General features: G+C 39.5%; 2 protein-coding genes and 2 long non-coding RNA genes across 4 annotated transcripts in view; 1 reads left to right on the forward strand and 3 right to left on the reverse strand.

Moving 5' to 3' along the window:
- Positions 1-2,822, forward strand: part of LOC131108219 (uncharacterized) — a 109,398-nt gene extending 106,576 nt beyond the window's left edge. Inside the window, exon 4 of the long non-coding RNA XR_009120432.2 lies at positions 1,271-2,822. This is a non-coding gene — a long non-coding RNA (uncharacterized LOC131108219). The remainder of the gene's footprint in view (positions 1-1,270) is intronic.
- Positions 1,412-5,572, reverse strand: mtx2 (metaxin 2). The gene is made up of 10 exons (XM_058059080.2): positions 5,402-5,572; positions 4,531-4,578; positions 4,089-4,135; positions 3,927-3,999; positions 3,761-3,837; positions 3,479-3,571; positions 2,769-2,807; positions 2,553-2,678; positions 2,402-2,478; positions 1,412-2,110 (listed from the first exon to the last, which is right to left on the reverse strand). The coding sequence occupies exons 1-10, from the start codon at positions 5,439-5,441 to the stop codon at positions 1,951-1,953; spliced, it is 780 nt and encodes a 259-aa protein (XP_057915063.1). The 5' UTR covers positions 5,442-5,572; the 3' UTR covers positions 1,412-1,950.
- Positions 5,573-7,028: 1,456 nt separating this feature from the next.
- LOC131108215 (homeobox protein Hox-D4b-like) lies at positions 7,029-9,666 on the reverse strand. Its single transcript, XM_058059081.2, has 2 exons — positions 8,959-9,666; positions 7,029-8,046 (listed from the first exon to the last, which is right to left on the reverse strand). The coding sequence occupies exons 1-2, from the start codon at positions 9,419-9,421 to the stop codon at positions 7,751-7,753; spliced, it is 759 nt and encodes a 252-aa protein (XP_057915064.2). The 5' UTR covers positions 9,422-9,666; the 3' UTR covers positions 7,029-7,750.
- Positions 9,667-18,648: 8,982 nt separating this feature from the next.
- On the reverse strand, positions 18,649-19,916 carry LOC131108220 (uncharacterized). Its single transcript, XR_009120433.2, has 3 exons — positions 19,864-19,916; positions 19,704-19,742; positions 18,649-18,801 (listed from the first exon to the last, which is right to left on the reverse strand). It is a non-coding gene; the product is annotated as an uncharacterized LOC131108220 (long non-coding RNA).
- Positions 19,917-23,389: the final 3,473 nt, after the last annotated feature.

Below are 23,389 nucleotides of genomic sequence, written 5' to 3' on the forward strand. Positions count from 1 at the left end.
TGGTCGAGGTGGGCGTTTCTTAGACAAAAAACATTTTAAAATCCGGTCCGGCTGCTCCAAATGTGCATAAGAACAAAACATCGAAAATTAACAGCAACAAAAAAGTTTAAAGTACACAAATAGACACGTTAAAAATAGCCAAATATTGACTTTTTTAAAGTCATTTAGATATAATTTTAGTTGTTTTTACTAAATTACCTCAATTATAAAATTTACAAGAATAAAATTATAAATTCATTAGAAATAAAGTCATAAATGTACGAGAATAAGGATGTAAATTTTCAAGAAATAAGTCGTCGTACTGTGACAATAACGTCGTTTTTTTAGTATAATAAAATTGTACATTTACAAGAAAAAAGGTGTAATACTACGAGCATAAAGTCGTACATTTACGAGAAAAAAAGTGTATAACGAATAAGGAAAAATATTGCATGGCTCTTCAGGAAGGAGAGAAACTTTCCTCTTGCTTCAGCCAAGCTAGCATGGCTAACCCTTGTCACTTCCGCCTTCTTAACCCCGCCCCCTTTTCCACTGTGCCCAAGGCCAAAGTCCCCGCTTTTATAGCTGTCCTAAGCAATGCCTGTAACATGAAGTAATGAGTATTTTCTCATAGATGTAAGACTTTATTCTCGTGATATTACAAGTTATTTTATGTCGTACATTTACGATTTTATTGTGGAAATCTCGGGTTATTTTAATACACCATCGTAACAGGCATTGTCTGAGACAGCTATGAAAATCTTTGAGACAAAATGAGATTAGATATGAGATGAAAGACGCAGTGATGAGATCAGACAATATCAGATTAGACGTAATGAGATGACAGATGATGAGATGAGGTTAAATCATGGAAAAACAATATGAAACGAGGAAAGCTGAGATCCAGTACGAGATTATGTTTGAGATAATGGGATAAAACGAGATGAGACTTGCTCTCACACTGTGGATGTATTACAGGAGCACAGCTAAAAATGTTGTAAAATATAAACATGGACATGGCTTTGTGTTGTATTTAATTAAAGAAATACCCCTTTAAAAATCAAAACACTTGGTGGTAAGTGGTGACATGGTGGTTTAAAAATATATATATATCAAAATGCATCCTTTTAATATGCAGCCCTGAGTGTAAAAGAGCAAATATGAGAACATTCAACTTCTTGCACAATCCAGTGTCATTAATGAGATGTTCATTTTTCTGTGTGTTTATTTCTTCCTGTCGGTCCATCTCCTGCATCGTTGACGACCTCCGAACCCCACGGCCATCGCTCAGGCTGCTGCAGCTCCTGGAAGTTCAAAGGTCACACATTGACCTGTAGAGGAAACCACAACGACAGACATAGAAACTGCAGCAGGAGGGAAACCGGAGGTGATCAGACGCTAACTCTCAGCTTGTCTGTGGGCCGGAAACATTTAAAATGCTGTTTTAATGTTTTGACCATCCAGTAGGCTGGATAAACGTATAGAAATATTAGAAACAGTTCTCAGCATGATGCAATACAAATTCAAAATGCAGCTACAAGGATAAACAGCATTATTATCTTTATAAACGCAGATCTCATCCAATACAGTGAACAGTCGGCGTGTTTAATGTCATAACTTTTAATTTGGGAGGCACCTTCATTCACACACAAAAAATAACTCATAAATCCTCTTTATCATTGTACTCTTGTGCTTCCAATACTTCTGGAGCAAATAATGGAAATACACAATTCATCATCATAATAAATACATACAGCTTAGAGGTAATGATGATGTCCAGTATGTTGCACACTCTTGTGGACTTTTGTACTGATTCTTGATTCTTCACCAGAAGCAACCTCTGCACATCCAGCAAGCATGCGGCAATGTGCAAGCAGAAAGGAAATAGAGGGGCAGGGTGTGAATGACTTAACAGTTTATCAGCTTTTAATGTTATGTACAAGCCAGACAGATCAAGTCCGGTAGAGTCCTTCAGGAGGTCTTGTCTTCGAAGTAGGTGAGCTCGATGCGCCTGCAGAAGGAGAGCAGATTGCTGTAGCTCCTGACCCGCTCGGCCAGCTCGGTGCTGGTCAGCCTGGTGGTCAGGATGGTGAAGAGGTGGCCAAACACGAGGGCGTCCAGCTCGGTTGGCCTGAAACATACACACAATTAATGTTAGACTTTATGTTATGTTATGTTAGACTTTGCATGGGATAAACAATTATGATACATTATTTCAATCGTGGATTGTAAGCTATTCATTGAATAATTTTTTTGTGTGCCACAGTTGAGACTCTGCAGTTACAGCCTTCTTCCACAGGGAGGGGCTACAGTGACCAATGCATGTTTTCTCCACTTTATACTACTGAAAACAATTTACAGACATGATCAAAATGTTAAGTACATCAAATACTAAAGAGGTTGCGGCCCAGAAAATACATACTGTTTATTGAAAAAGAAGGGCTGTGTTCCAAGCCGCTGAGAGAGAGCCTGGCAGCACTGACTCACGTCCTCGTACACCTGAAGCACACAAAACAAAACTTTGACCAAAATAGATAAGCGCCACAATAAGCTAAATTTAGCTTGTTGCTGACCTGCTCCAGGCTTTTTCCTCCCCAGCCGATGGCGTTCATCTTCCTGCGGACCTCCCATTGCTTCTGGTAGGCGAGGACGGTGCTGAGAGGCCACGAGTACGGGCTGCTGTATCTGGGTCGAGTGATCTGCACAACACAGCGGTCGTGAACACATAACAGGACGTGACCCACCAGAAGCTAGGATGCTGGGATCACAATCGAAGAGCGCCGACTCACCTCAGCGGCAGTGGCGTCGTCACACCACTGGACGTACAGCTGGAAGAGAGACAAGTTTGTCATGAGTGTGCATGCGCCTCTGTGTGTGTGTGTGTGTGTAACCCGAGACACCCAACACGACATTAGAACGGCTTTTAACATTAATTTTAAGAAAAGTACAATGCAAAAATATCCATCCCTCTATTTTCTGTGCCACTTATCCTCACCTTCCCAGTATTATTAGTATTATTCTTAAACAGGCATGAGATTACACAATTAACGGCAAAAAAGCCAAAACAAAATGTCCTTTGTTTACTTTTGCAGAAGTTGGCAACCCTACAAATTAATTTACTGATTTTATTTGATTATTATTGATTTTTTTTGTTAGTGACAAACTTCTGCTCGACACAGCCCAGTTGCTGACAGTAATGCAAATGAGCTCGTTTACTAACCCAGATTGACTCCTAAAGAAGAAGAAATGGGACAAACATGGGCTGATGTGTGTGAAAAGAAAGAGCTATTGGACTTAATAGTATTTGTCAGTAAGACAGTGAAAATGTTGACTTTGCAAGTCAGTGTGCACCCTACAATTTTAAGTTAGTGCTCCTAGTAAAAAACAAAGTTAGTCTTGAGCCCTTCAAATGCAATGAACGTCAATCTCGTACTGTGTCTCAGCTAATATTGAAGTTTCATATTGTTTTCCCACGCCATTATTAACTGTGTATGTGTACCTCTGCAGTCAGCAGCATGTTGTTGACCAACTCCATGTACGCTTTCATTTCAGCCCTCTGAATGTCATCCAAGCCGTCACTCAGAGAATGACCCTAAAACAAATAGAGGTCAAAAGTGAGCTTCTCAAATAAACTGCTGGAAAACATTTGAATATAATATTCAATTGTGCCAGTGCAGTTTTAATGATGGTCACAGTTTGACAGAAAATGGTTTCTCCTGTGTATGATACACATGTGTATGGTACACAATCATCATTGTCCAAACATTGAAGTGTCACTCACCTTGGCTTTGGTAAACTGCACTATTGGACCCAGTTCTGACACCACCTGGTTTCCCACATGGATAAAGGGAATCTTGCCTAAAGGGAAAGCATGAAATGACTGGGATGACCAATCACTTAATTATGCAGAGGTCTTGACAACATCCTGCATTTGCTTGTAGACTCACCAGAGGGCGACATGTATTCTGCATTGGCTTTGCAAACCACCTGCACAGGCAGACCACACATCCTCAAGTACGCCTGCACAAGAGACAAAAACAAGCTTCATTAGGGACGCCTAAAGACTACAATGGGATTCAATACAAGCACTGGAAGAGAAAAGATCTGACCTGCACAGCTAGCGATGAGGCACACTCTGATAGCAGAATCTGGTCCTCTGCAACAGTCCAAAAGAACATAATTAGTATTGTTTATCTGCTCATGTCTTACACATACATCCAGATATAACCTATGTGACAATGACTCTTGTACAATAGATCTCGGTGATTCGCTGAGACCCCCAGCGATTGGAGAAATACCGTGACTAAAGTACACACACATAAAAAGCCTATTTTAGATGCTAAATCCTATAATATCCCCCTCACACTTATAAAGCGCAGTTTACATTGTATAATATAAGATACTTACCACCTATAAATAATAATGAAAGATGATTATGTCATTTCTAATTCATCTACAAGTAAAATATTAAGCGTATAGTCAGCGTCATAGCCGACTCTTATTGGTAACTTGCTAACAAAAGCATTACATGTTCATTGTACATGAACTCACCCTTGAGAGGCTGGTACAAGGTTGCAGTCTCGGGCCAAGGCTCAGCAGCTGTCCAAGTCACAAACACAAGAACAGTAAAAGAATTTAAAAAATACAGGCTGGTAAACTACAGACCCTTAATGTTCTTAAAAGTGTATTCTAGTATGCAGGTGCACCTAATGCATTTGCCTGTGAGGAACCATGTTTAGTGAAATAAAAACCATTGCAAAAATATTTTTCATGGAAACAGTTAAAATTATTGACAAAACATTTAATGGTACTTAAATGGTTTACAATTCGTTTGTTTTCAAATAAAATGTGGTCGGTTTTTACTAAGGAGTTCAGAGGTCAGACTCAGACCGGAAGTTATAAATATAGCGTCAAAATGGCGGGGCTTTTGTAATTTCCGGGTCACGCAGAGCAGGACAGAGTCGAGATGAGCAGCAGAGATTCAAAACCGAGGTAGGCCACTAACCTACCTAAAGTGAAATACATAGTGATGTTTAGTCATTGCTTAAAGCTGGCAAAATGTCGACGAAAACAACCGAAGCAGATGCTAAAAAATGAAACTCCACTAGAAACCAAGTAAACTCCTCTCCTGTTAACTTACGTTAGGCCACGAAGATGACGTAAGGTACGTCAAAAACATGCTAATGGCGTAACTGGCTGCTAGTGCTACACTCGATTAGCTTTCTAGCTTGCTGACGGGTAACCGTCCGCCTATCGAAACTGTTAATACAGGGCAACTATTGTTGCCGTTAAAACCTAGCAGGTATCTGGTGTTTAACCACTGACTTTGCTTAGCAATGGTACAACTATGGCACATACAGGTGTTAGCTAGCTAGCTAGTTGTACACTGACACCTAAATTGATGCACAGAGCAACACTTTACCCGCCATTTGTGACACGAAGGCGTCCGCCGCAAGAGACATTTTGCCCTTAAATTTTGTCCTTTTAATATCCTCTTATTTTAAAGTTAAAACTTAACACGGAGCTAAGGTCAGATCTGCTTCATGTGAGTTTAAGGACAAGCTTCGCAGACACCGACTGGTCCGCCAGGACGTCGTGTCCGACTAGGAACGTTGAATGCCAACGTTTTTGTTCCGCTTGCAATATGAAAATTATGGCTTGTTTTCAGACAAATTTGGACACGTTTTTCCATAAAAACTGACTTCAGTATGTAATGCAAATAAAATGCAGGATCACAAGAAAGTGGTCCTGTGTCTCAACACCAAAACTATGGAATTAAGCCGGGATATCTTAATTATCCTGGCACATGAACGTGTTGCACAGAGTGGGACATTGGGATATGTTCAGACATACAGGTAAGATTGGATGGAGACTTATTCTGTGGTGTTAGTCTGGTCTGGAGAATGCTGATACAGTGTACTTGCATTCTTATGCCATATTTATCATCATAAAAATGTGACAATATTGTTTATTGACATGTCTCCAGCAAAATATGTAATGGTGATGGGCCTAGAATATGAATGTCTTTATACCACACAAATAATGTAATGTAAATACAGGCATGACACCAATTGAGCAGTAAGTTGTTAATTTGTGATAAATGTGATTTTATAACAAAAGCAACGTTTCAAGTAGGTAATTATTTGTCTTTTAACATTTTCTATTCTGGCCTCAGTATTGCTTCTCACATGTTGCCTTGTGTTTTGTTGTTTAGCTGCAATTCACAATCAGACCGCAGGAGGTCGTCCTTGACCCAACAAAATCAACAAAAAGGGAAGGCCACTACAAAAACCATGGACATGACGAGAGATGGACAAAAATGCACAGTTAAGGTACTGTAGTTCTATTTTTCCCCCACTTGTATCCCATTGAATATGGTGCTGGTCTGTATTGAATCAATGTGTTAACTTGATAACTTGATGAACTACATAGTAATCTGCATCATGATGTATAATTTACACTTTCATATTTTAATAAGAGCACATTTTAATTAATCTTATAGGCTGCTACAGCCTCCAATCTAAGACACGCACAAATGTTTTCGGTCAGTCTCAAGGCGTTTGATAAATATCCTGGCTCGCTCTTTCCTGCCCATTTGTCTCCAACGGAAGCCTCCAATTAAAGCACCACTCAATTGGCGCTCATTTCCCCCATGCACCCAAAGCTGCTTTGCGTGCAAGTGTGTCCACGCTGTGACCTGTATAATGTGTGTATCATGTGTCCTTGTGGCTTCCAGTAGCGTTTGCAGTTGAAAATGTCAACAGCAACGAATTCACTGAATTTGTGCTCTTAACAGTCAATAAAAAAACCTACTGGACTATTTTTTTAAATATATATTTAGCTTTTATATTTAAAATATAAAAGCTTCAGTTTCTGATGTATTGTCATTTAAATGAACACCCCCAAAGTCATGTTTACCTCCATTGTGGAGTATAAGCAAATTAAATGATGTCAGATAAAATACAGTACAGTGAAAGACAAGTAAAGATATAGTAAAGCTATTTTTTATTTACTTATCTAACTTTTTTTATTCAAAAACATTTCTCACATATAAAACTCGTACACGAATGGGTATTGTTGTATTTCTTCACCTTTTAAAGAGCACATACAAAAGAACACACATTTGCTACAAAGAATAAAATATGCTTTAAGACAATACACATACAAAATAAGTACTGACGGAGGCGAATAGCATACTATACTGGAATAATAAACAAAACAACCAAAAAAAATGACATTATTCTTTGTATAGTGAGCATGCTGTGGTGCAGAATGGACTAAACCCTGTAAGTAACCCTGAGACAAATATGTTGTTTGCATTAAGAACCTCCAAGAACATCACCTTTTGGAGCTCAGCTGTGCATGCTATGGCTACTCGTCCTATTGCTTTTGGAAGCTCTTGCAAATAAAATCAACAGTCAGTCCATTTGGCGCCTCTGTTTTTGTCCTTAAAGTGGAAACATTTTGGTCATGTGCATACAAGCCTCACATATATTCACCTCACCCTGTATCATGCTTACCCTGTTGAAATAATAATAATATTAATAATAATCATAAAAAACCCTGTTCTCTTCAAATCAAACCATCTCTGGCCCAAAAGAAATGAGAATGAAAAGAATTATTCCAGGAGATCCATAACTTTTTGGCATGATGTGCTGAAATGTAACAGATGACGGAGAAGCTAGGCTATAATATAAGGCTAAATGTAGGACCTCCAATGGATAATTAGTGGGGGGGAATGTCGCCCTGGATCATCACTCGGGCTACAAACTCAAACCGGGATGGCCGCCTTGCCCGCACCGTCTCCCCCGCCACCCACGACTTTCTTGGCCTTGCTGCGTCCCTTAGTGTTGGGCAGTTTATTGTCCTTCTTCCAGCGCATGCGCCGGTTCTGGAACCACACCTTGACCTGGCGCTCTGACAGGCACAGTGCGTGAGCCACCTCCACGCGGCGGCGGCGCGTGAGGTAGCGGCTGAAGTGGAACTCCTTCTCCAGCTCCAGGACCTGCTGACGCGTGTAGGCCGTCCGCAGTCGCTTTGGTTCCGGGCCCACGTGGTTTGGGTTGACTGGAATTGGACAGAAATTAGTATTTTTTTTCCTTCCGTGTTTTTTGCTATAGCAATCTTAAAACGTAAAGCTAGATGTTCATATGTTCTATATTGATATTTCAATATTTACAATATCTATGCATTAAGGGGGAAAAAATAAAGGCCATAATATATATATAATGTACTTTAGGCATACCTTTACTATAAGCAAATCGTTACACAAGAAGTCTAATTGTATTTGCAATTGGTTCAGATTTGTTCTTAAACTCTATGGACCCCCTATATTAAATAAATATTAAATAATACATGTACTACATTGAAACAATTGTCAAAAAAATGTTTCCATGCTATTTCTTCCGTTTATTTTACAACTATAATTCAAATAGTAAAGTACTATTGTCAACATAGCCTCGGCCTTGTATTAAGTAAATGAAAACAATTAATTGATAACGTATTGGCTTCTGGTAAAAAAAAACAAACAAAAAAAACACCTTAGTATTTATCTTTCTATGGCAACCATTTTTTTAAAAAAAGTGTAGCAAAGTCTTGCAATGTCAGTGTCCATTTGTGTTTGACCAGCAAATTGGTTAAGAAACCATTTTCTATTATTAAGGCCTATCTCTTTGTTCATTGGCAGGCTGCACACACACACACACTCACACACACACAAACATGCATACAGAAAGAGAGAGAGCCATAAAAGTTTATAGCGGCTGTAATTCTGCCCGACTCTCACTGAGATCATAAATAACTCGCCACAAGAAATGGTGCTCCCAAATGGACAAAACACTACAAGGCGGGGGTGGGGGGGGTCAGATGAGTTGTCTGTGCCGGGGAGCAGCAGCGAGGGAGGCATAAAATAAAAATGACGTCCAAGGTGTAAAAAAAGTGCAAATAGACAACATCAAGCAGCGAGATTAGAATCCTCACCGTGGGCGACGTGCACTTTCTTCATCCAGGGGTAGACCACAATGGGCGGCTTGTCTTTAGCCTGGCAGCCTCCTCCTCCACCTCCTCCGGCGCCTCTCCTCTGCACCTGAGCGGGCTTATTGGTGCACGTCATCCAGGCTTGGCACTGCAGTTCCGCCGCTAAGGGGTACCCCTCCTTCTCGGCTGCGTCTTGCTCCCTGTAGCCGGGGAAAGGCGTACCTTGCTGGGGCAGCTGCTCTGCATCCTCCCGGTGGTGATGCCCCTGCAAGGAGTGTTCATAGGCGGTTGGCTGGGGTGCGTACGGAGGCGGAGTGGGCTGCGCGGCCTGGTATCGCCCTCCGTAGGTGCCACTCTCCTGGTTGCTATTATAATACCCCCCTTGGTCAGTGAAATGACTGTAATCTTCTTCACAAGGCGGGAAATGCGGCTCAGCATATTTGCAGCTCACCACGTAGGACTCCATGATTGATTTATAGCGAAGCTGGTAGGAGAATACTAATTTTTCTTTCTCTCCACTCTTCTCTGTCCCTTTTTCCCCCCTCTGGCATCAAGCCATCCCGCGGCTGTCAAATAGACAGACGGCCGCTAGAACCATGTGACCCTGCGGGCAGCCAATGAGAGGCGTCGCTTTTTCGGGAGCGTGTCACAGTTCTTTTTAATCGTATGAAAGGAAAAAGTTAATTAGAAGCCTAATGAAGATTTACCGCCGAAGTAAATGAGAAAATGGTTTGTTTGTAGATTTAAACCGCGTGTGTCTAATTTCTCTTATCTATATCATCTATTTCTACTGCTGCGCGTTGATGTGCCCCCTCTCCTCCCCCATCCTATTGAACACGCACAGTAGATTTATGACTTTTAGCTGACTGACTTTTACCCCCACAGATGGCCCACGCTGAAAAATTAATCGGGCCCATATTGAGGGGACTTGGGGGCCATATTTGGCCTTGTGGCCGCAGTCAAAGGATGGGACAACAAAACGTGACCGTCCAAAAAGGGCATCGTACAAGAATGGGAATAAAAAGGCTCCCAGACAGTGACTAGTAGTTGGCTTTGTTATAGGCAGGGGTCATCTTGAGGTGTCCCGTTCACCATCACCAACTCTGCTTCTAAAGGCCAAATCAAATGTACAGCTTTGAAAAATAGTGCAGGGACCTTTTAAAAAATGATGTTGCTGCCATACAAAATCGAAGATGCTAAATTAAGCTCTCACACGAAGCAAAATAAATGATGCTGCTTTTTTTGTTGTCCATCCCTGCATCAGTGATCTGCAAGATGCCCCCCAGAATAATCCCAAGTATCCATCCATGCATGTAAAAGAACCTTATTAATGACTTTTTTTGGCTCCGGTGGAGGCTTTATTTCATAATGACTGACCCTGCAGTGCATGTGAACCGTCTAATAGTATCTACTAGTTTGATCTGGCTTCCAGCGTCTAATGAATTACCTATAAGTGCCCATAAAGAGGCTAAAGTTCGCTTTAATTGCTGGTTTTAATCATGCCTGACTGCTTTGTTGGAGCAGTTTAGATTGAATGTTCTTATCTCATTTGACACCTTTAAATTGGGACAATAGTGAAAGCAATTAAATGGGGGTGGGAAACTATTTAATTAAAATAGAATTGTAAGCATGGGTGTAAAAGTGATGCGGATGTGATGATAGCTTTATATTTAAAAATACAATACTTTACATTAAGTGGGCAGTATATGCAGCTGGCAACCAAAAAAGCCTATGTTGTCAATAGTGATTAAAAGAGCAAAATGTCAAAAAAGGTTTGTATTTTTCAACATTAAACATTGTTGATGATGATCGGTCACTCACGGCTGTCTGGTATTTGTGTATTTCCAAGCAAGTACACAGAAAGTAGTCTCATAGTTGCAATGATTTACATTGTTGTCACGGTAGACTATATGTTTACATTCAATGAACATGCTAACGTTAGAAACTAAACTTTGTCATATCATGATCATTCTAACTCGTGTTTGTGCTACAACCAGCGTAGCTTACGCACTCAAAACAGGAAAAGGGCCTGAGATAATGCTTATATTTCTGTGGAAATAACTGCATACGGTTCCTTTCATAGGCAGTTTACATATATGAGCGAAAGCGGATTAAACATTATTGTTTTGACAATGCTGATTCTGGAGCCTGAAAATCTCGTCTCCAAGTGGACATTTGATAAAGCGTTTAAGTGGCGGACCATTAGCATGCATATTCATATACTCCATCAGTGTACCTTGTATACAACACTAATGAGTCCAACACGTGACTGATCAAAGCCTTTATTCACATGCTGCATGTTTCCTGACAAAAGACCTGGCATGTACATTCAGTCTTTTCAATCATTTTCAACATGAACATATCGCACCCTAAAGGTAACTTTCAATAACTCCCTCCTGACATTGGCTCTCCTTGCCGAGTGCACACTGAAGCGTCTTCAATCGAACATTCTAAAAAGAAGCACCTCTAGCAAGGTATAGGCGGTCCCTCTCCCCCAACGCGTTTACAAAGTGTGATCGATGGTTAGTCGTCGCCCATAGACTCCCCTAGAACCCAATCTGTGACCAAGCAGAGTCCACACACATTCGGTTCTACAGGGTATTTATAGGCGAAGCATGCAATGCTGTTGGTGACAGCTTCACACTCCAGTGTCCTCTTTCTGGGGATGGGGGCGGTGCAGGGAGGGGGGGGGGGGTCGTCGAAAATAATCTCAACACCGTTCTTGGCTTCAGTGACATACTTGTTACAAGGCTCAGGAATGCTTCTGTGTGTAGCTTCCTCATCGCAATAAAGCATTCCAAATGAATCATCATGCATGCTGTGCAGTTTTAGACAAGGCGTTGGAAAACATGTGACTGAGAATTTAGTAAGATTTCACAGAAAAAGTAACTCATTTCCATATTTTTTGGTTCTGAAATTCTGATGTCCAAATTGCTAGGGAAACCTCAAATAGTTACTATAAAGAAGTGCTCAGCTTTTTGGCTCTTTTTGTACCAGTTTACCAAACGTAGTACATAACATTTGGTGAGAATTTGCTATGAAAAGGACCACAATAAAATACTATAGGTTTCCTGAAATACTGTTTTTGCATGGCCATAACACATAATTGCCTGAAATTTATACTGTTTTATTGTGAAGTACATGCCAATCAATAACTGTAGTCCAATCCATTTCTGAACTGAACTGTGCAAATTCCTACTAAATTCTTCTGAGACAAAATAGCAAGAAACTAAAGATTTGATTTAAAAAAATAATCTCTGTGTATATCAAATGATCAGCACAGTTGCTGAGGTTTGATTGTTAGTTCTTGCCACATGCAACAACATGGACGTTAGTCGTTAGACAAAAAGCATAGAAAACAAACATTGGTGCATATATAGTATCACAATGTAACAAGTCTTGCACCGCTAAATAATAAATGACCTGAGTCTGTGTGAGCCGTTTGTTGCTATATTCGTATTTTGTTGTTTTAAACACAGGAAGTCGTCTGTCAGGCTTTAAGGACATGCAAACAAGCTTCCAGCTGCAATGCAAACGTTAGCGTCATTATGCATGATAGTGGCTAATATACACAGACCAGTGCATTAAAAAAAAAAACAAGAAGATGCAGCCTGCAGGCGTTTACACGAATAACCCCAACTGGACCATAACGATGATCCACTGCAATTTGTCCCATGCATGCTTTTTGACTCATGTGCATATGATGGCGCCATAATTACAGAAGTACTTTAATGCAATGGTAGTAGGACAAATGTGCACAAGGACACCCCTTGCTTTGGATAATTTATACAGATGGTTTGCATGACTAACAAAGCTAAACAGGCTTTCCTATAGTTTTGAAATTGTCTGGAACTGCTGTGTAATATACATGCCAGGTCAGTAGTTTCTGATGTCAGTTTGAGTAAGAACTGCTTGTCCTCAAGCTTCTTTTTAAAAACTATTGGTATTTTGAATTCCCTTTATTAGCATTTGTCGGGTTATAATGTGCTGTATGCAAATATTGGATGTTTGAGTGGTGTAGGTAATGTACACTTGGATGTCGCGGATCACTATTATTGTTAGTCATGATATAGTTGCATATGTCCTCTGTTTTTAAAGTCGTTTTTTTACTGTTAATTTTGTTTTCTAAGAGTTTTCAGGTGATATTTTGTTTTCATCAAATCATACAATCTCCGACACCTTATTCGTCTGTATTCAGTGAGAAGTATTTGTTGTTGTGTAAACGTAGCCTGGTCTGAAGTAGGGAAGGAACTAGCGACCTTCGATAATATCGGTCAGCCAATATCGGTAAAAATGAGAACTTTGATAATGTTGTTATGGTTTTGTTGCCAGTAATAATGTTTGAATGCGAGTGACAACTCATCATCCCGCACCATGCTCCAGACAATATCCCAGCAAGCTTGGTATGTCTGCAGTCTGGAATTAAAGCCCTAGATATTCAAAGGAAGAGTAAGTCTAATATCACATCTCTTGAAAATCATTCTAAGCCACATGTAGAGCTATGCAACAAAATAAGTGGCAAAAAAACTACCCAGTTTCACTGACAAGACCATAGTTTCATACTTTACACTTGACTTTGTTTTTAAACAGATTCCAAATTGTTTTGTTGCTGTTGATAGTAGGAGAACGTGTTATTTTAGTTGTCATACTTTTTGATGACTATATCGTTGCAACAAAGTGTTGAAAATAGTGTGGCACTTATTCCATAAAGTATTCCATATTGTAGTATTTGTCTTATTTTGCAAATTCATCCAACAGAAATTCATGAATCGCTGTATAAGAAGAACAATGGGTTCATAGGTTGATATCGGTAATGAAGTACTGGACAATATCGGTAACAAAGCCAATATCGAACATCTCGAGAAGGAAGAGTATGCGCCCACATTGAAACACATTGAAATATCTGATGATATTGTTACCATTCCAAATGTAGTCTATTAACAATCTTTACTGGGCTTACAGTTTTAGGCTACGTTCACACGGCAGGGTATGATTTTTTTTTGTTAATGAATTTTTAAGCTGCCCGTTAACAAGCCGTCATTGTCGTCACCAAATGATTAACAGGCTATCCACATAGAAGTGTTTTCAGATCAAAACGGCAAAGTATTGTTTTGTTCCAGCCTCTTGTCCACATGGGAACGGTGTTATGGATGACCGGAAATGATTTTGAGGTTTTTTAAACGGCTTCCAAAAGTGGGAAAATCTGAAAACGCTGGCTTGTCGCATACCAATGATGTTGCAGATTTGTGACAATCCAAAGTATCTGAATATTTGACGGAAGTGACTCGCCTCAGTCGACATTCTTCTATTATTTTGTTTATAGTCCATAATGACACGCAGAAGTAATTCCATTTCCCGTGTTATGATACTACTTCTTTTAATTAGATATAACTAAACATGGCGGAAGTCAAGTTATGGTTAATGGTGATCGAGACCCAACTAATTTCACAACATTGATTGTGATCATTTTGGTCACAATAATCATGACAATTGAAGAGTCATTATGAATTAATGGATGAATTCTAAGGAAGAAAACAATATCAGACAATGGCAGAAAGTATAGAGTAAAAAGTCCTAATTGATCTGTTTGAATAATGACTAGTTTAGCAAACACTAGTGAGCACAAATCTATTCAACACAGAACTATTAATCCAAGCCTACAATGGAAGGGAAAAAAAGGGGGTGAAGATTTTCATTTTTCTCAATTCTTCTGGACCAAAAAACTCTTTTTTTGGGATGGAGTGGGGAGGGGGGGCACAAGAGTCATCACACCTTTTGAATGAATAGCTGTGAACTTTGTAGGACTCCTTTTTTTATAGGGACAACACTACCAACAACAACAAGGGAGCGATGGTCCTGAAAGGGCATTCTTGTGGGAGAATGCTGCCTAGCTGCCGCTCAGGTCGCCGCAGGGTCACACAGAAGCGTTGACCGCGGCTTCACCGGCCCATTAGTCCTGCTGGACAGGGCCAGGCGGGGGCCTGCGTGCTGGGGACCACGCAGAGTTCACTCGGGGCTGCGGGAGTCGCATTGTTTCCACGCGCAGCTTCTGTGCGCGCATTATTGTTGTGCAAAAGGGCGGCGGTGGAAGGGTTAAAAGCGTGAGAGCGTGATGTAAGCTAATGTTGGTGCTCCCTTAAAACACGTAGCAACTCTCGTTCGTGTAAAATTGCAATATTTAGGGGAAACGTTCTCGTAAATTTGCTGCATTGCGTGCACCACTATCACATTTGCACCATTTGCATTATTCCTGAATGCATACATTTATTACATTTACTGCAGTCACAGTCGCCCCTGCAAGATTGTCTTAACCCGACCCGCATATGTGCAGTCTTAAAGCCATTCACATGGGCCGCTTTTCTTTCTTTTCTGGGGTCGTTTCACTTTTTCATCTTAGACAGGCTGACCGCCGGCTCACCCCTCCGCCCCCGGGCTTGGGCCGGGTCAAAGCCGGGCTGAGAGCAGCTTTAACCCGGTTTAGACATTAACCTGCAAGACCTGTAGCCCGTACTGTCTCGATTGCAGCCGCCAAATTGCCACCGTATCACCACAAAGTCACTTAATATATATAGATATATGTGAAAAAAATCATGTCCCATTAACAGTGTATTGAGGAAAAAAAAAATAATTTGCCTTAGTACAAATATTGCTCTACATTGTTTGAAACGAAAAAAAAAACATATTTAATACAGTTTATTGCCACGCATAGGCTCCATGCAATACAAAGTTAATTTTAATTGCTCTTAATATAAGAACAACTTGTTGCACGAGTCCTAAAAACATCAAAGTCCAGCACAATAAAATCCTATATAATTTAATATAATATAACACGATAATATCCTGCCATCCCAAGTCATCTTATATGTTGTTATGGAAGGGTTAATGTCACAGATATTTAAGATTTATGGCATCTAATCCCCATCCCGCCTGGACCACGTGCACAGAGCTTGTTCTTTAGCGTCACTTTACAGCCTTTTTTTTTTTTTTTACTGTACTGGTAGCCTGCATAAACATTGTATGAGATGACTGTAGTGAAGCCTTCCACCCAAACATCCACCACAGGAGACTTTCAGGATATTTCACATGCATATATGTTTACAATGCTTTTTTTTTAACTTGATGGCAGTATATTACACAATTGTCGTTTTTTAAATTGAATTATTAATTTAAAAAAATGCCATGTGCAGTATCAATAATGTTTTTTGAAACAGATAATTAGTAAACAGTTGTTTTTACGTACGCACTTAAAATTATTTAGTATATATTCTTCAAGTAAATCCAGAATTATTGCACAAAATGTTTCAGATTTAAATAAAATAATAATTGCAGCAACGTACGTAAATCGGAAATTGTATCGTTATAATAACATTAAACAATAAACAATGATGGCCCACATCTATTAATGTGTAAAATGCAGACTGCTATCTGAAATTATTTTGCAGAATGACTTGACAAATTAATGGATATGATTTTTTTTAATTTAATGTCATGTTCCAAACTAAAATTTTTCATTTAATCTGCATCCTTACATTTACAATGTAATATAATCATATAATATATATTTTTAAATGCACATTTGAATGAAGAAATACATACAGTAAGTAAATACAGTTCTTACCGGCCGAAGCAGCCTCTAAAGTCACCTGCAGGCTTTCTTCCACGAGTGGACGACTCGGTGCACGCGTGCGTGGACGTCCACGAGAACACACGTCCTTTCCACCAACATGTCTAAACCCTGAGTGACTTAATTGGATGTCATATTGGACACACAGGTGGATCTCTGGACCCCCTCGTTCATCCCACCGGGGTCAAGACGGGGTCCTCGGACCATCGATTTCTTCACCACTGCCCCCCTCATCCCCTTCCTCCTCCTCCTCCCCTCACTATCGTCTCATTACGGTCGGAACAAACACGCTACAAAATACAAAACGGTAAAAAATCCCTCTTAGCTCGGAATTTGGTCTCTCCCTGCGAGCAGGCTGCAGATTGTGGGGACAATTTAGAGATGTGGCCGCCTGTCGAGGACCTTCTGAGTTATATTTTGGTGCCTGTCACTACACCGGCAATAAAACACACTTTATTACCGTCACGTGTTCCCTTTTTTCGCGTCTCCCACGCCGGCCCATAAATTAACAGCCCGGGAAGCTTCCACAGCCAAGGGGGGAGGAAAAATCTTCTTTAATCCATACTAAAACGCATTTTTATTAAAATTTGGTCGTTTTTGTGGTTTAATTTGGCCGTTTTATAGACGAAAGTTTAACAATAACATTATCATATTTAGTCTCTATGGGTGTGATTTTTAAAAACTTACATTCGTTAAATTAGATTTCTATATGCCTGTTCTACACGTGCACGCCTCCAGACGTCTGATCCCAATCCAAACAAGACACTCAACAAACGCCTCTTTTGCACTTTTCCGGATGCTCCTGGAGTGGAATGCTGTTTGGAACATTTGTTTCCTGCTTTGATTTCCGTAAAAGGACAGCAATAAAGCCATAAAGGGGCGCTGTGAAAACACGCCACAGAACCCAGTGTGTGTGTGTGTGTGTCAGTCACAACAATGCGTCATACCAAAAGCTAAACAAAAATACTCGCTTCAAACCGTGTATATTTCTTACATATACACATTTTAATTATCGCTACTATAGCTTTAATACACAACCAATTAAAAATAAGATCACTGGTTGTGGTTGATTTTGTGTGTTTTGGTCATGAATTACGTCTGTCCTAATCGTCCCATGTTCGTGAACGCACCACCGAGAGGTGTGTAGCTCTGCAGCTGGAAGATTAGAAGCCCTTGTCTGGAGGTGGCCTTTGAAGTTGTATGACGTTATGCCAAAACTGCCGCAGTGGCGCCTCGGTTGCAATACAGAGTTGCTCCACAAGTCTATGGCGACATCTAGTGGCCAGAAGGTAGCAGAGCGCCTAACTCACGGCTCTGTTTCATCCACTGTTTTATATTGACGATTTTTTAGTGTAAGGTCACTTCTAGCTCCTACCACGCTACTTTAAAAATATTCTGGCATGCGTTTTTTCGCGTCAATGTTGTGTTATCCGCATAAACATCTAAAAATGATAATTTCTCGAAAGGTTTCTTGAGTAATTTCACAAGCTTGTGTCGTCCCTGTGATGCTTTTTTCCCTGTATGGTAGTACCCTCTAGCGGTGAATATGGTGTAATGGCAGATTGCACTTGAAAAATGGGCGTCACCCCAGCGTCTCTGCAGTGTTGCCATAGTAATACTCTACACCTCTTTACACGATTTCTGTTAATCTTCAAATCCAACAAAATAAGAATGTATGACTCGTATACAGAAGACTATTTACAGATATGGTTAATGGAATCCAATACAAATATGGCGACTTTACAAGGACAATAATGCTTAGTTTTATGTTTATTCTTGTGGTAGTAGTTTGCAGTGATGTACAATTGTACTACATCTGAGAGCTGTTAATTCTTTTTAGAAATAATCAGTTAACAGCATAATGTATTGCTGTTGCAACTTATATGTACATTACCAAATATAATTAAAAGTGTCAATTAAATGTTAGCATCAGTCATCTTTAAGGTACATATTTTGGTTTTGTTAGTATATGTTGTTTTTTTTGTCCAGACCATTAACACTTAATGCTTGTAATAATCACTATTGAATTCATACAAGGGGCCCTTCTGTGGGTGAAAATGGGATACATGGGATTTCTGAGCTGAAAGTATGCAAAAGTGATAATGTTCAATGTCACTCCAATGCACAAATGTGCAATAGAAGCAGTGAGACTTTTGGCTTACATGCAGAATATGCAGCTGGTGCTCCTCTTCTTCTCCTTCATCGGCGACTTATGGCTCGTCCTGCATGACACACACACCACAGACACAACCAAAACCACAATCAGCACCAAAACATCAAACTGTGTCTTGTGTGCATCTGTCTGTCTCCATGGTGTAAATTTACAGGTTTGTATGGCGTCTTTGCTGTCTGCTTTTGTCTCTTCGCTTTGTCTCACACTCTCTCTCTCCTTCACACACACACACACACACACACACACACACACACACACTGCCGCATTGCAGTAGGCTGTAAATACTGAGTGCCAGTTGAGCTCCACTGAGCAGCACCAGTGAAATACTGTCTTTGTTTCTCTATCTCCTCTCCCAACTCAGCCTACCCACCCCACCCCAAGCCAAGGAAATGTACAATTGTAAAAGACAGAAAAAACCCCCATAAAATACAGCCTAGCCTGTCTCTTGTTTTTTGTTTGCATGTGTGACCCCCAGAGTGGCCTCATAAAACCAACAAAACACAAGAACAAATGGGGCCTCCTTGCGTCCAGCTGCCCATATTTTCCAAAATCTCCAAAAAGAGGCAAGAATATTCTAGAGTAAAGTAAGTTTGGATTGTTTACAATCTTAGTTGTCATGAGCTGCTCCTTTTATAAACTAAAAAAATATGACCGGAAGGATATTCAAAGCAAATAATCATAAGATGATGTCATGTAATAATGCTATGATATCATCCTTGCAATGCATTAGTTGTGCAAAAGTCTCATTGAGGCTCCAAACTATACACGAAGCAAACCAACGTCTTCACGTTGAACTGCAATTGCATGCCCACCCCCTTCCCCCATTCCAATGACGTCATCACACTTTCACTTTAAGCCGAATTCTGCAGGCAGTCGTCGTCACCAAACCACAACATAAGATTTTTCTGTGCAATTATATGAAACAATACATAAAGGTAATTCAAAGCTTACCTGATCATGTGATCATCCTTCACGTGGCAATTCAGCATCCTAAAAAAAAAAAAAGTCAAAGCCACAACTTTGTTTTGTGCAGAAACACGAACCCCCCCCACCAACAAATATTCGTTCAAAGTGCGTCAAATGTTGACAAAACAACACAAGAAGTTTTTACCTTGCGTGTGTCGAGGCGCACGAGAGGCTGCACGTCTACACGCGGGGGCGAGGTTCGCGGGTGAGAGACGAGGACGCCGCGCTCACACGTGACCGGAAGTGGCCAATGGCGTCCAGCATGTGCTTGTTTAAAAAAAAAAAACGTGTAGGGAGTTTCTGTGTGTGTGTGTGTGATTTGTAGCATCTGCACCAACAAGGAATGTTTGACATTATTTTTAAGGACAAAAATCATTGAGCAAAGAAAACACATTTTATCAACACTAAAGTCTTTTTTTTTTTACATTCGTTGTACGTGTACACCCCCCCCACACACACACACAAAAAAACGACACATAATCAATAATAACAGTCATTGTTTGAATGGAAATAAACAGAACATAATTTTTACCTTTCCAAATGAACTGATTACAGATGAACAAAATAAGATGTTCTCCCTTCTGTAACAGCAATACCAAATAGCTAATATAATATCTGCATATACAAACTGAAATTGCTGCAAATAATATGCCCTTAATTTGGACTTTATTGTGTGTGTTTTTTTGTTGTTCTGTTTTTTTTCTTTTGCTATGTAATTTTTTGTCCTCAGTTTTTCCCTTTTTAGTATATTTGGTATACCTAAAACCTTCAAAGGCACAGCTTTGTAGACCCGGATAGGCCTATTGTTCTTAGCCGAATATTGTCTTGCATCTGACGTAGTGTCTGCAGAGAGGATGACTGCAAAAAAAACCAAAACCGCAATGCAGTGATTCGATACGCCGTTTTTCCAATCATAATAAAAATGGGAGATTAAAAAAAATATGCAAGTCTGTGGCATTATTAATATTATTATTATAATTGTGGAGTTGGCTATAATTGGAAAACAAAACGATCACATCAGTATTTTTCCGTCCAATTAGTCACAAATAGTGTTTGAAATATTTTTTTCAATTCAACTTGGATACATCTTTTTTTATTATTAAAATAACTGACAGCCATTTTATTTGTATAGAAGTGTGTGTGTGTGTGTTTAATTCAAACTGAAAGGAATCCAGTCAGCAGGAATATAGTCCTCCATAGAATAGGCTTTGAAATCAAATCTTTTGTCCCTGTATTCCATCGTGTTTGACTTCGTTTTATTGCAAGACGTTTGCCAATAATAGAATACAATACGCTTTTATTGTCATTGCACCGTTTGACGTAACCAAATTGTGGCAGTTAAAAGGACCGTGTGGTTAGGTAATGTAACACAAACTATTTGGTCTAATACCGATTTATTAAAATTACTGTACATCACAGAAAATGTAATTAAGAAGCACGGACTTATACTAAAAGACGTTATGCAATGTAAAATAAAGCAGTGTATTCTATAAAAATGAATTCGAAAGCAGGAGTAAAGCATTCTTTTTTTAGAGGGGTTTAAAAATAATAAGAAATATTTATTAAAGCTCATGTCGTGTTATTGTATTATGTATTTTAAATTTAACTGCATTAAAATTGCACGAAGATGATTGGTCACACGTGGCTGTGGCTGTGGTCACACACACACACACACACACACACCTACGATTTTCAGTCATGTTGTTACAATAGAGACTATACTATACTATACTATACTATACATTCAAGGATAGCTCATGCTAGTAGCTAAAGGTGGTCAAATTGCTGTCATCAGTGGGGATGCATGTTAGGTACGTGCTCAAAGCAGGAAGTGGGGGGGCATGCAGTACTGCAGTACTACAGTACTACAATACTACAGTACTAGCCACCTATGATTTCCCTTGAATCATTTAGTTATTTGTAATCAACAGAGGTGCAGGTAAACACGCATTAAATATGGCACTGTCATCAAACAAGCAAAATTAACATGTTTTTTAAATTATTATTATTACAACTCGATCCCCCTCACAATTATGCAAAGAAACAATACTTTCAGGGTTATTTCATTGTCAAAAGTTGTCAAGAGAGAGAAGTTGATGGTGTGTGAAGGTTGCAGTATGAAAGTGATGCTGGTCCCCAGGAGCCAGCCTTAATGTGTTTAAAGGAGCTCAGGGGATGTGTTGTTTAATGTGGGCCTGCCACGGTGAATTACGACGCAGGAAGTCCACATTGTAAAGAAGGAAGAGGCTCATCAAAAAAACTTAAAACACTCCACCGAGGCAAATATTCCATCGGGTAAAGAGCATGAACGCACCCTGGAGCTTTTTCCAACAAACAAAAACAGTGTCTGTGTTGCAGTGCAGCTTCGAAATCTTATAATTGGAGCATCTGCTTTAATGAATGCGTTTTATTTGACTATTTTGTAATTGAATAAGTCAGTGATTAACATCAAGCATGAACTAATGAGGTGAATCCCAAGTACACAGCCGGAAGTAAAGACGCCCACTGCTGGATACTTGAAATACTGCAGGTTCGATGCATGTGTAGCAGCTTTAATTGCTTTTCTCATAACACTACATTTAATATTTTCGTTTTTTTGTCATAAAGCCTGCAATACTTGTCTCCTTGAAGCACACAGTTACATTTTAATTCCATAAAGATTCTAAAACCAATCCAGTAAAGGTTATCTGAACAAAACATCCACATTTAGCTTCATATTATAGGTGACAAAGCAAACCAGTGCAATATCCATTAATATATCTCAATAATTATTCATTAATTAATAGTGTTTTTTTTACAATATGCCAAGGGATAATTAAAAACAAAGGCAAAAATGGCTGCAACTCCACACCTGATTTTTTGTTGTGCTTTTGACGGTTAAATGTAAAACAAACAAACAAACAAACAAAAACAAGTGTTTTATTCGATTCCTGTACATATTTACGATTTCCACTCCACAAGTAGCCGCTGAACTAGAACGTTCCAAATGAAGAACATCAAATCATCTCGTTAACATCTCCATTTTTACCACATAAAACCTTTTATTTGTTTGTTTTGTCCAATTTTATGCTGACAGACAACCTCCAAACAGCCTTCTTCCCCTAGGTTTATGAAAGGCAACACCCCCACCCAGCGGCCACAATTTGACACTACACAAACATTCCAACCACATCATGTAAAAAAACCAAAAAAAACGCCAACCAGAAATAATCCAGTCATTTTTCCCCACTCTATGAACATAATAAAACTACCTGTTTTTAATTATTTTTGGCTTTGTGATTTCACTCTTATTCGATAAAAATAACGAAAATAGGACCATTCCCAGCTTGTCAATACATATACCTATGTCCCACTATTGAATAAAATACTCCTACATCATTTATTTGGTGAATTATTGCAGAAAAGTGTGCCGGGAGACAACTTTTAATTACGGGCAATAACTTGAACGCTGTACTTTTCTATTTAATTTCTGCAGCAGATTAACAACTCCCGTGTTCGTACTATTAAAGCACTCATATAGTGTGTTCCTTTCATTTTATGACAGCGTCTAAAATGTAATCCATTCAGGTTTTTTTTTTCAATTGAGAGGCTTTACAATTGCTGTCATTTTGATTTTCACCTCTGGCAAAGGATAAAAAAAAAAATATTCATATTCTGTATATATAATTGTT

The sequence above is a fragment of the Doryrhamphus excisus genome, linkage group LG20, assembly GCF_037039965.1.
Source record: "Doryrhamphus excisus strain RoL-2023G ecotype Guam linkage group LG20, RoL_Dexc_Guam_v1.1, whole genome shotgun sequence".
Lineage (NCBI taxonomy): Eukaryota > Metazoa > Chordata > Actinopteri > Syngnathiformes > Syngnathidae > Doryrhamphus > Doryrhamphus excisus.

What these genes read in the sequence shown, in the direction of transcription:
- mtx2 (XM_058059080.2), bottom strand. Translation starts at nt 5,441, where the DNA reads ATGTCTCTTGCGGCGGACGCCTTCGTGTCACAAATGGCGG. An exon ending in CTTCGTGTCACAAATGGCGG is followed by an intron (nt 4,579 to 5,401) that starts GTAAAGTGTTGC and finishes TGACTTGGACAG; the next exon opens with CTGCTGAGCCTTGGCCCGAG. An exon ending in CCTCATCGCTAGCTGTGCAG is followed by an intron (nt 4,000 to 4,088) that starts GTCAGATCTTTT and finishes TCTCTTGTGCAG; the next exon opens with GCGTACTTGAGGATGTGTGG.
- LOC131108215 (XM_058059081.2), bottom strand. Translation starts at nt 9,421, where the DNA reads ATGGAGTCCTACGTGGTGAGCTGCAAATATGCTGAGCCGCATTTCCCG. An exon ending in GAAAGTGCACGTCGCCCACG is followed by an intron (nt 8,047 to 8,958) that starts GTGAGGATTCTA and finishes GTCCAATTCCAG; the next exon opens with TCAACCCAAACCACGTGGGC.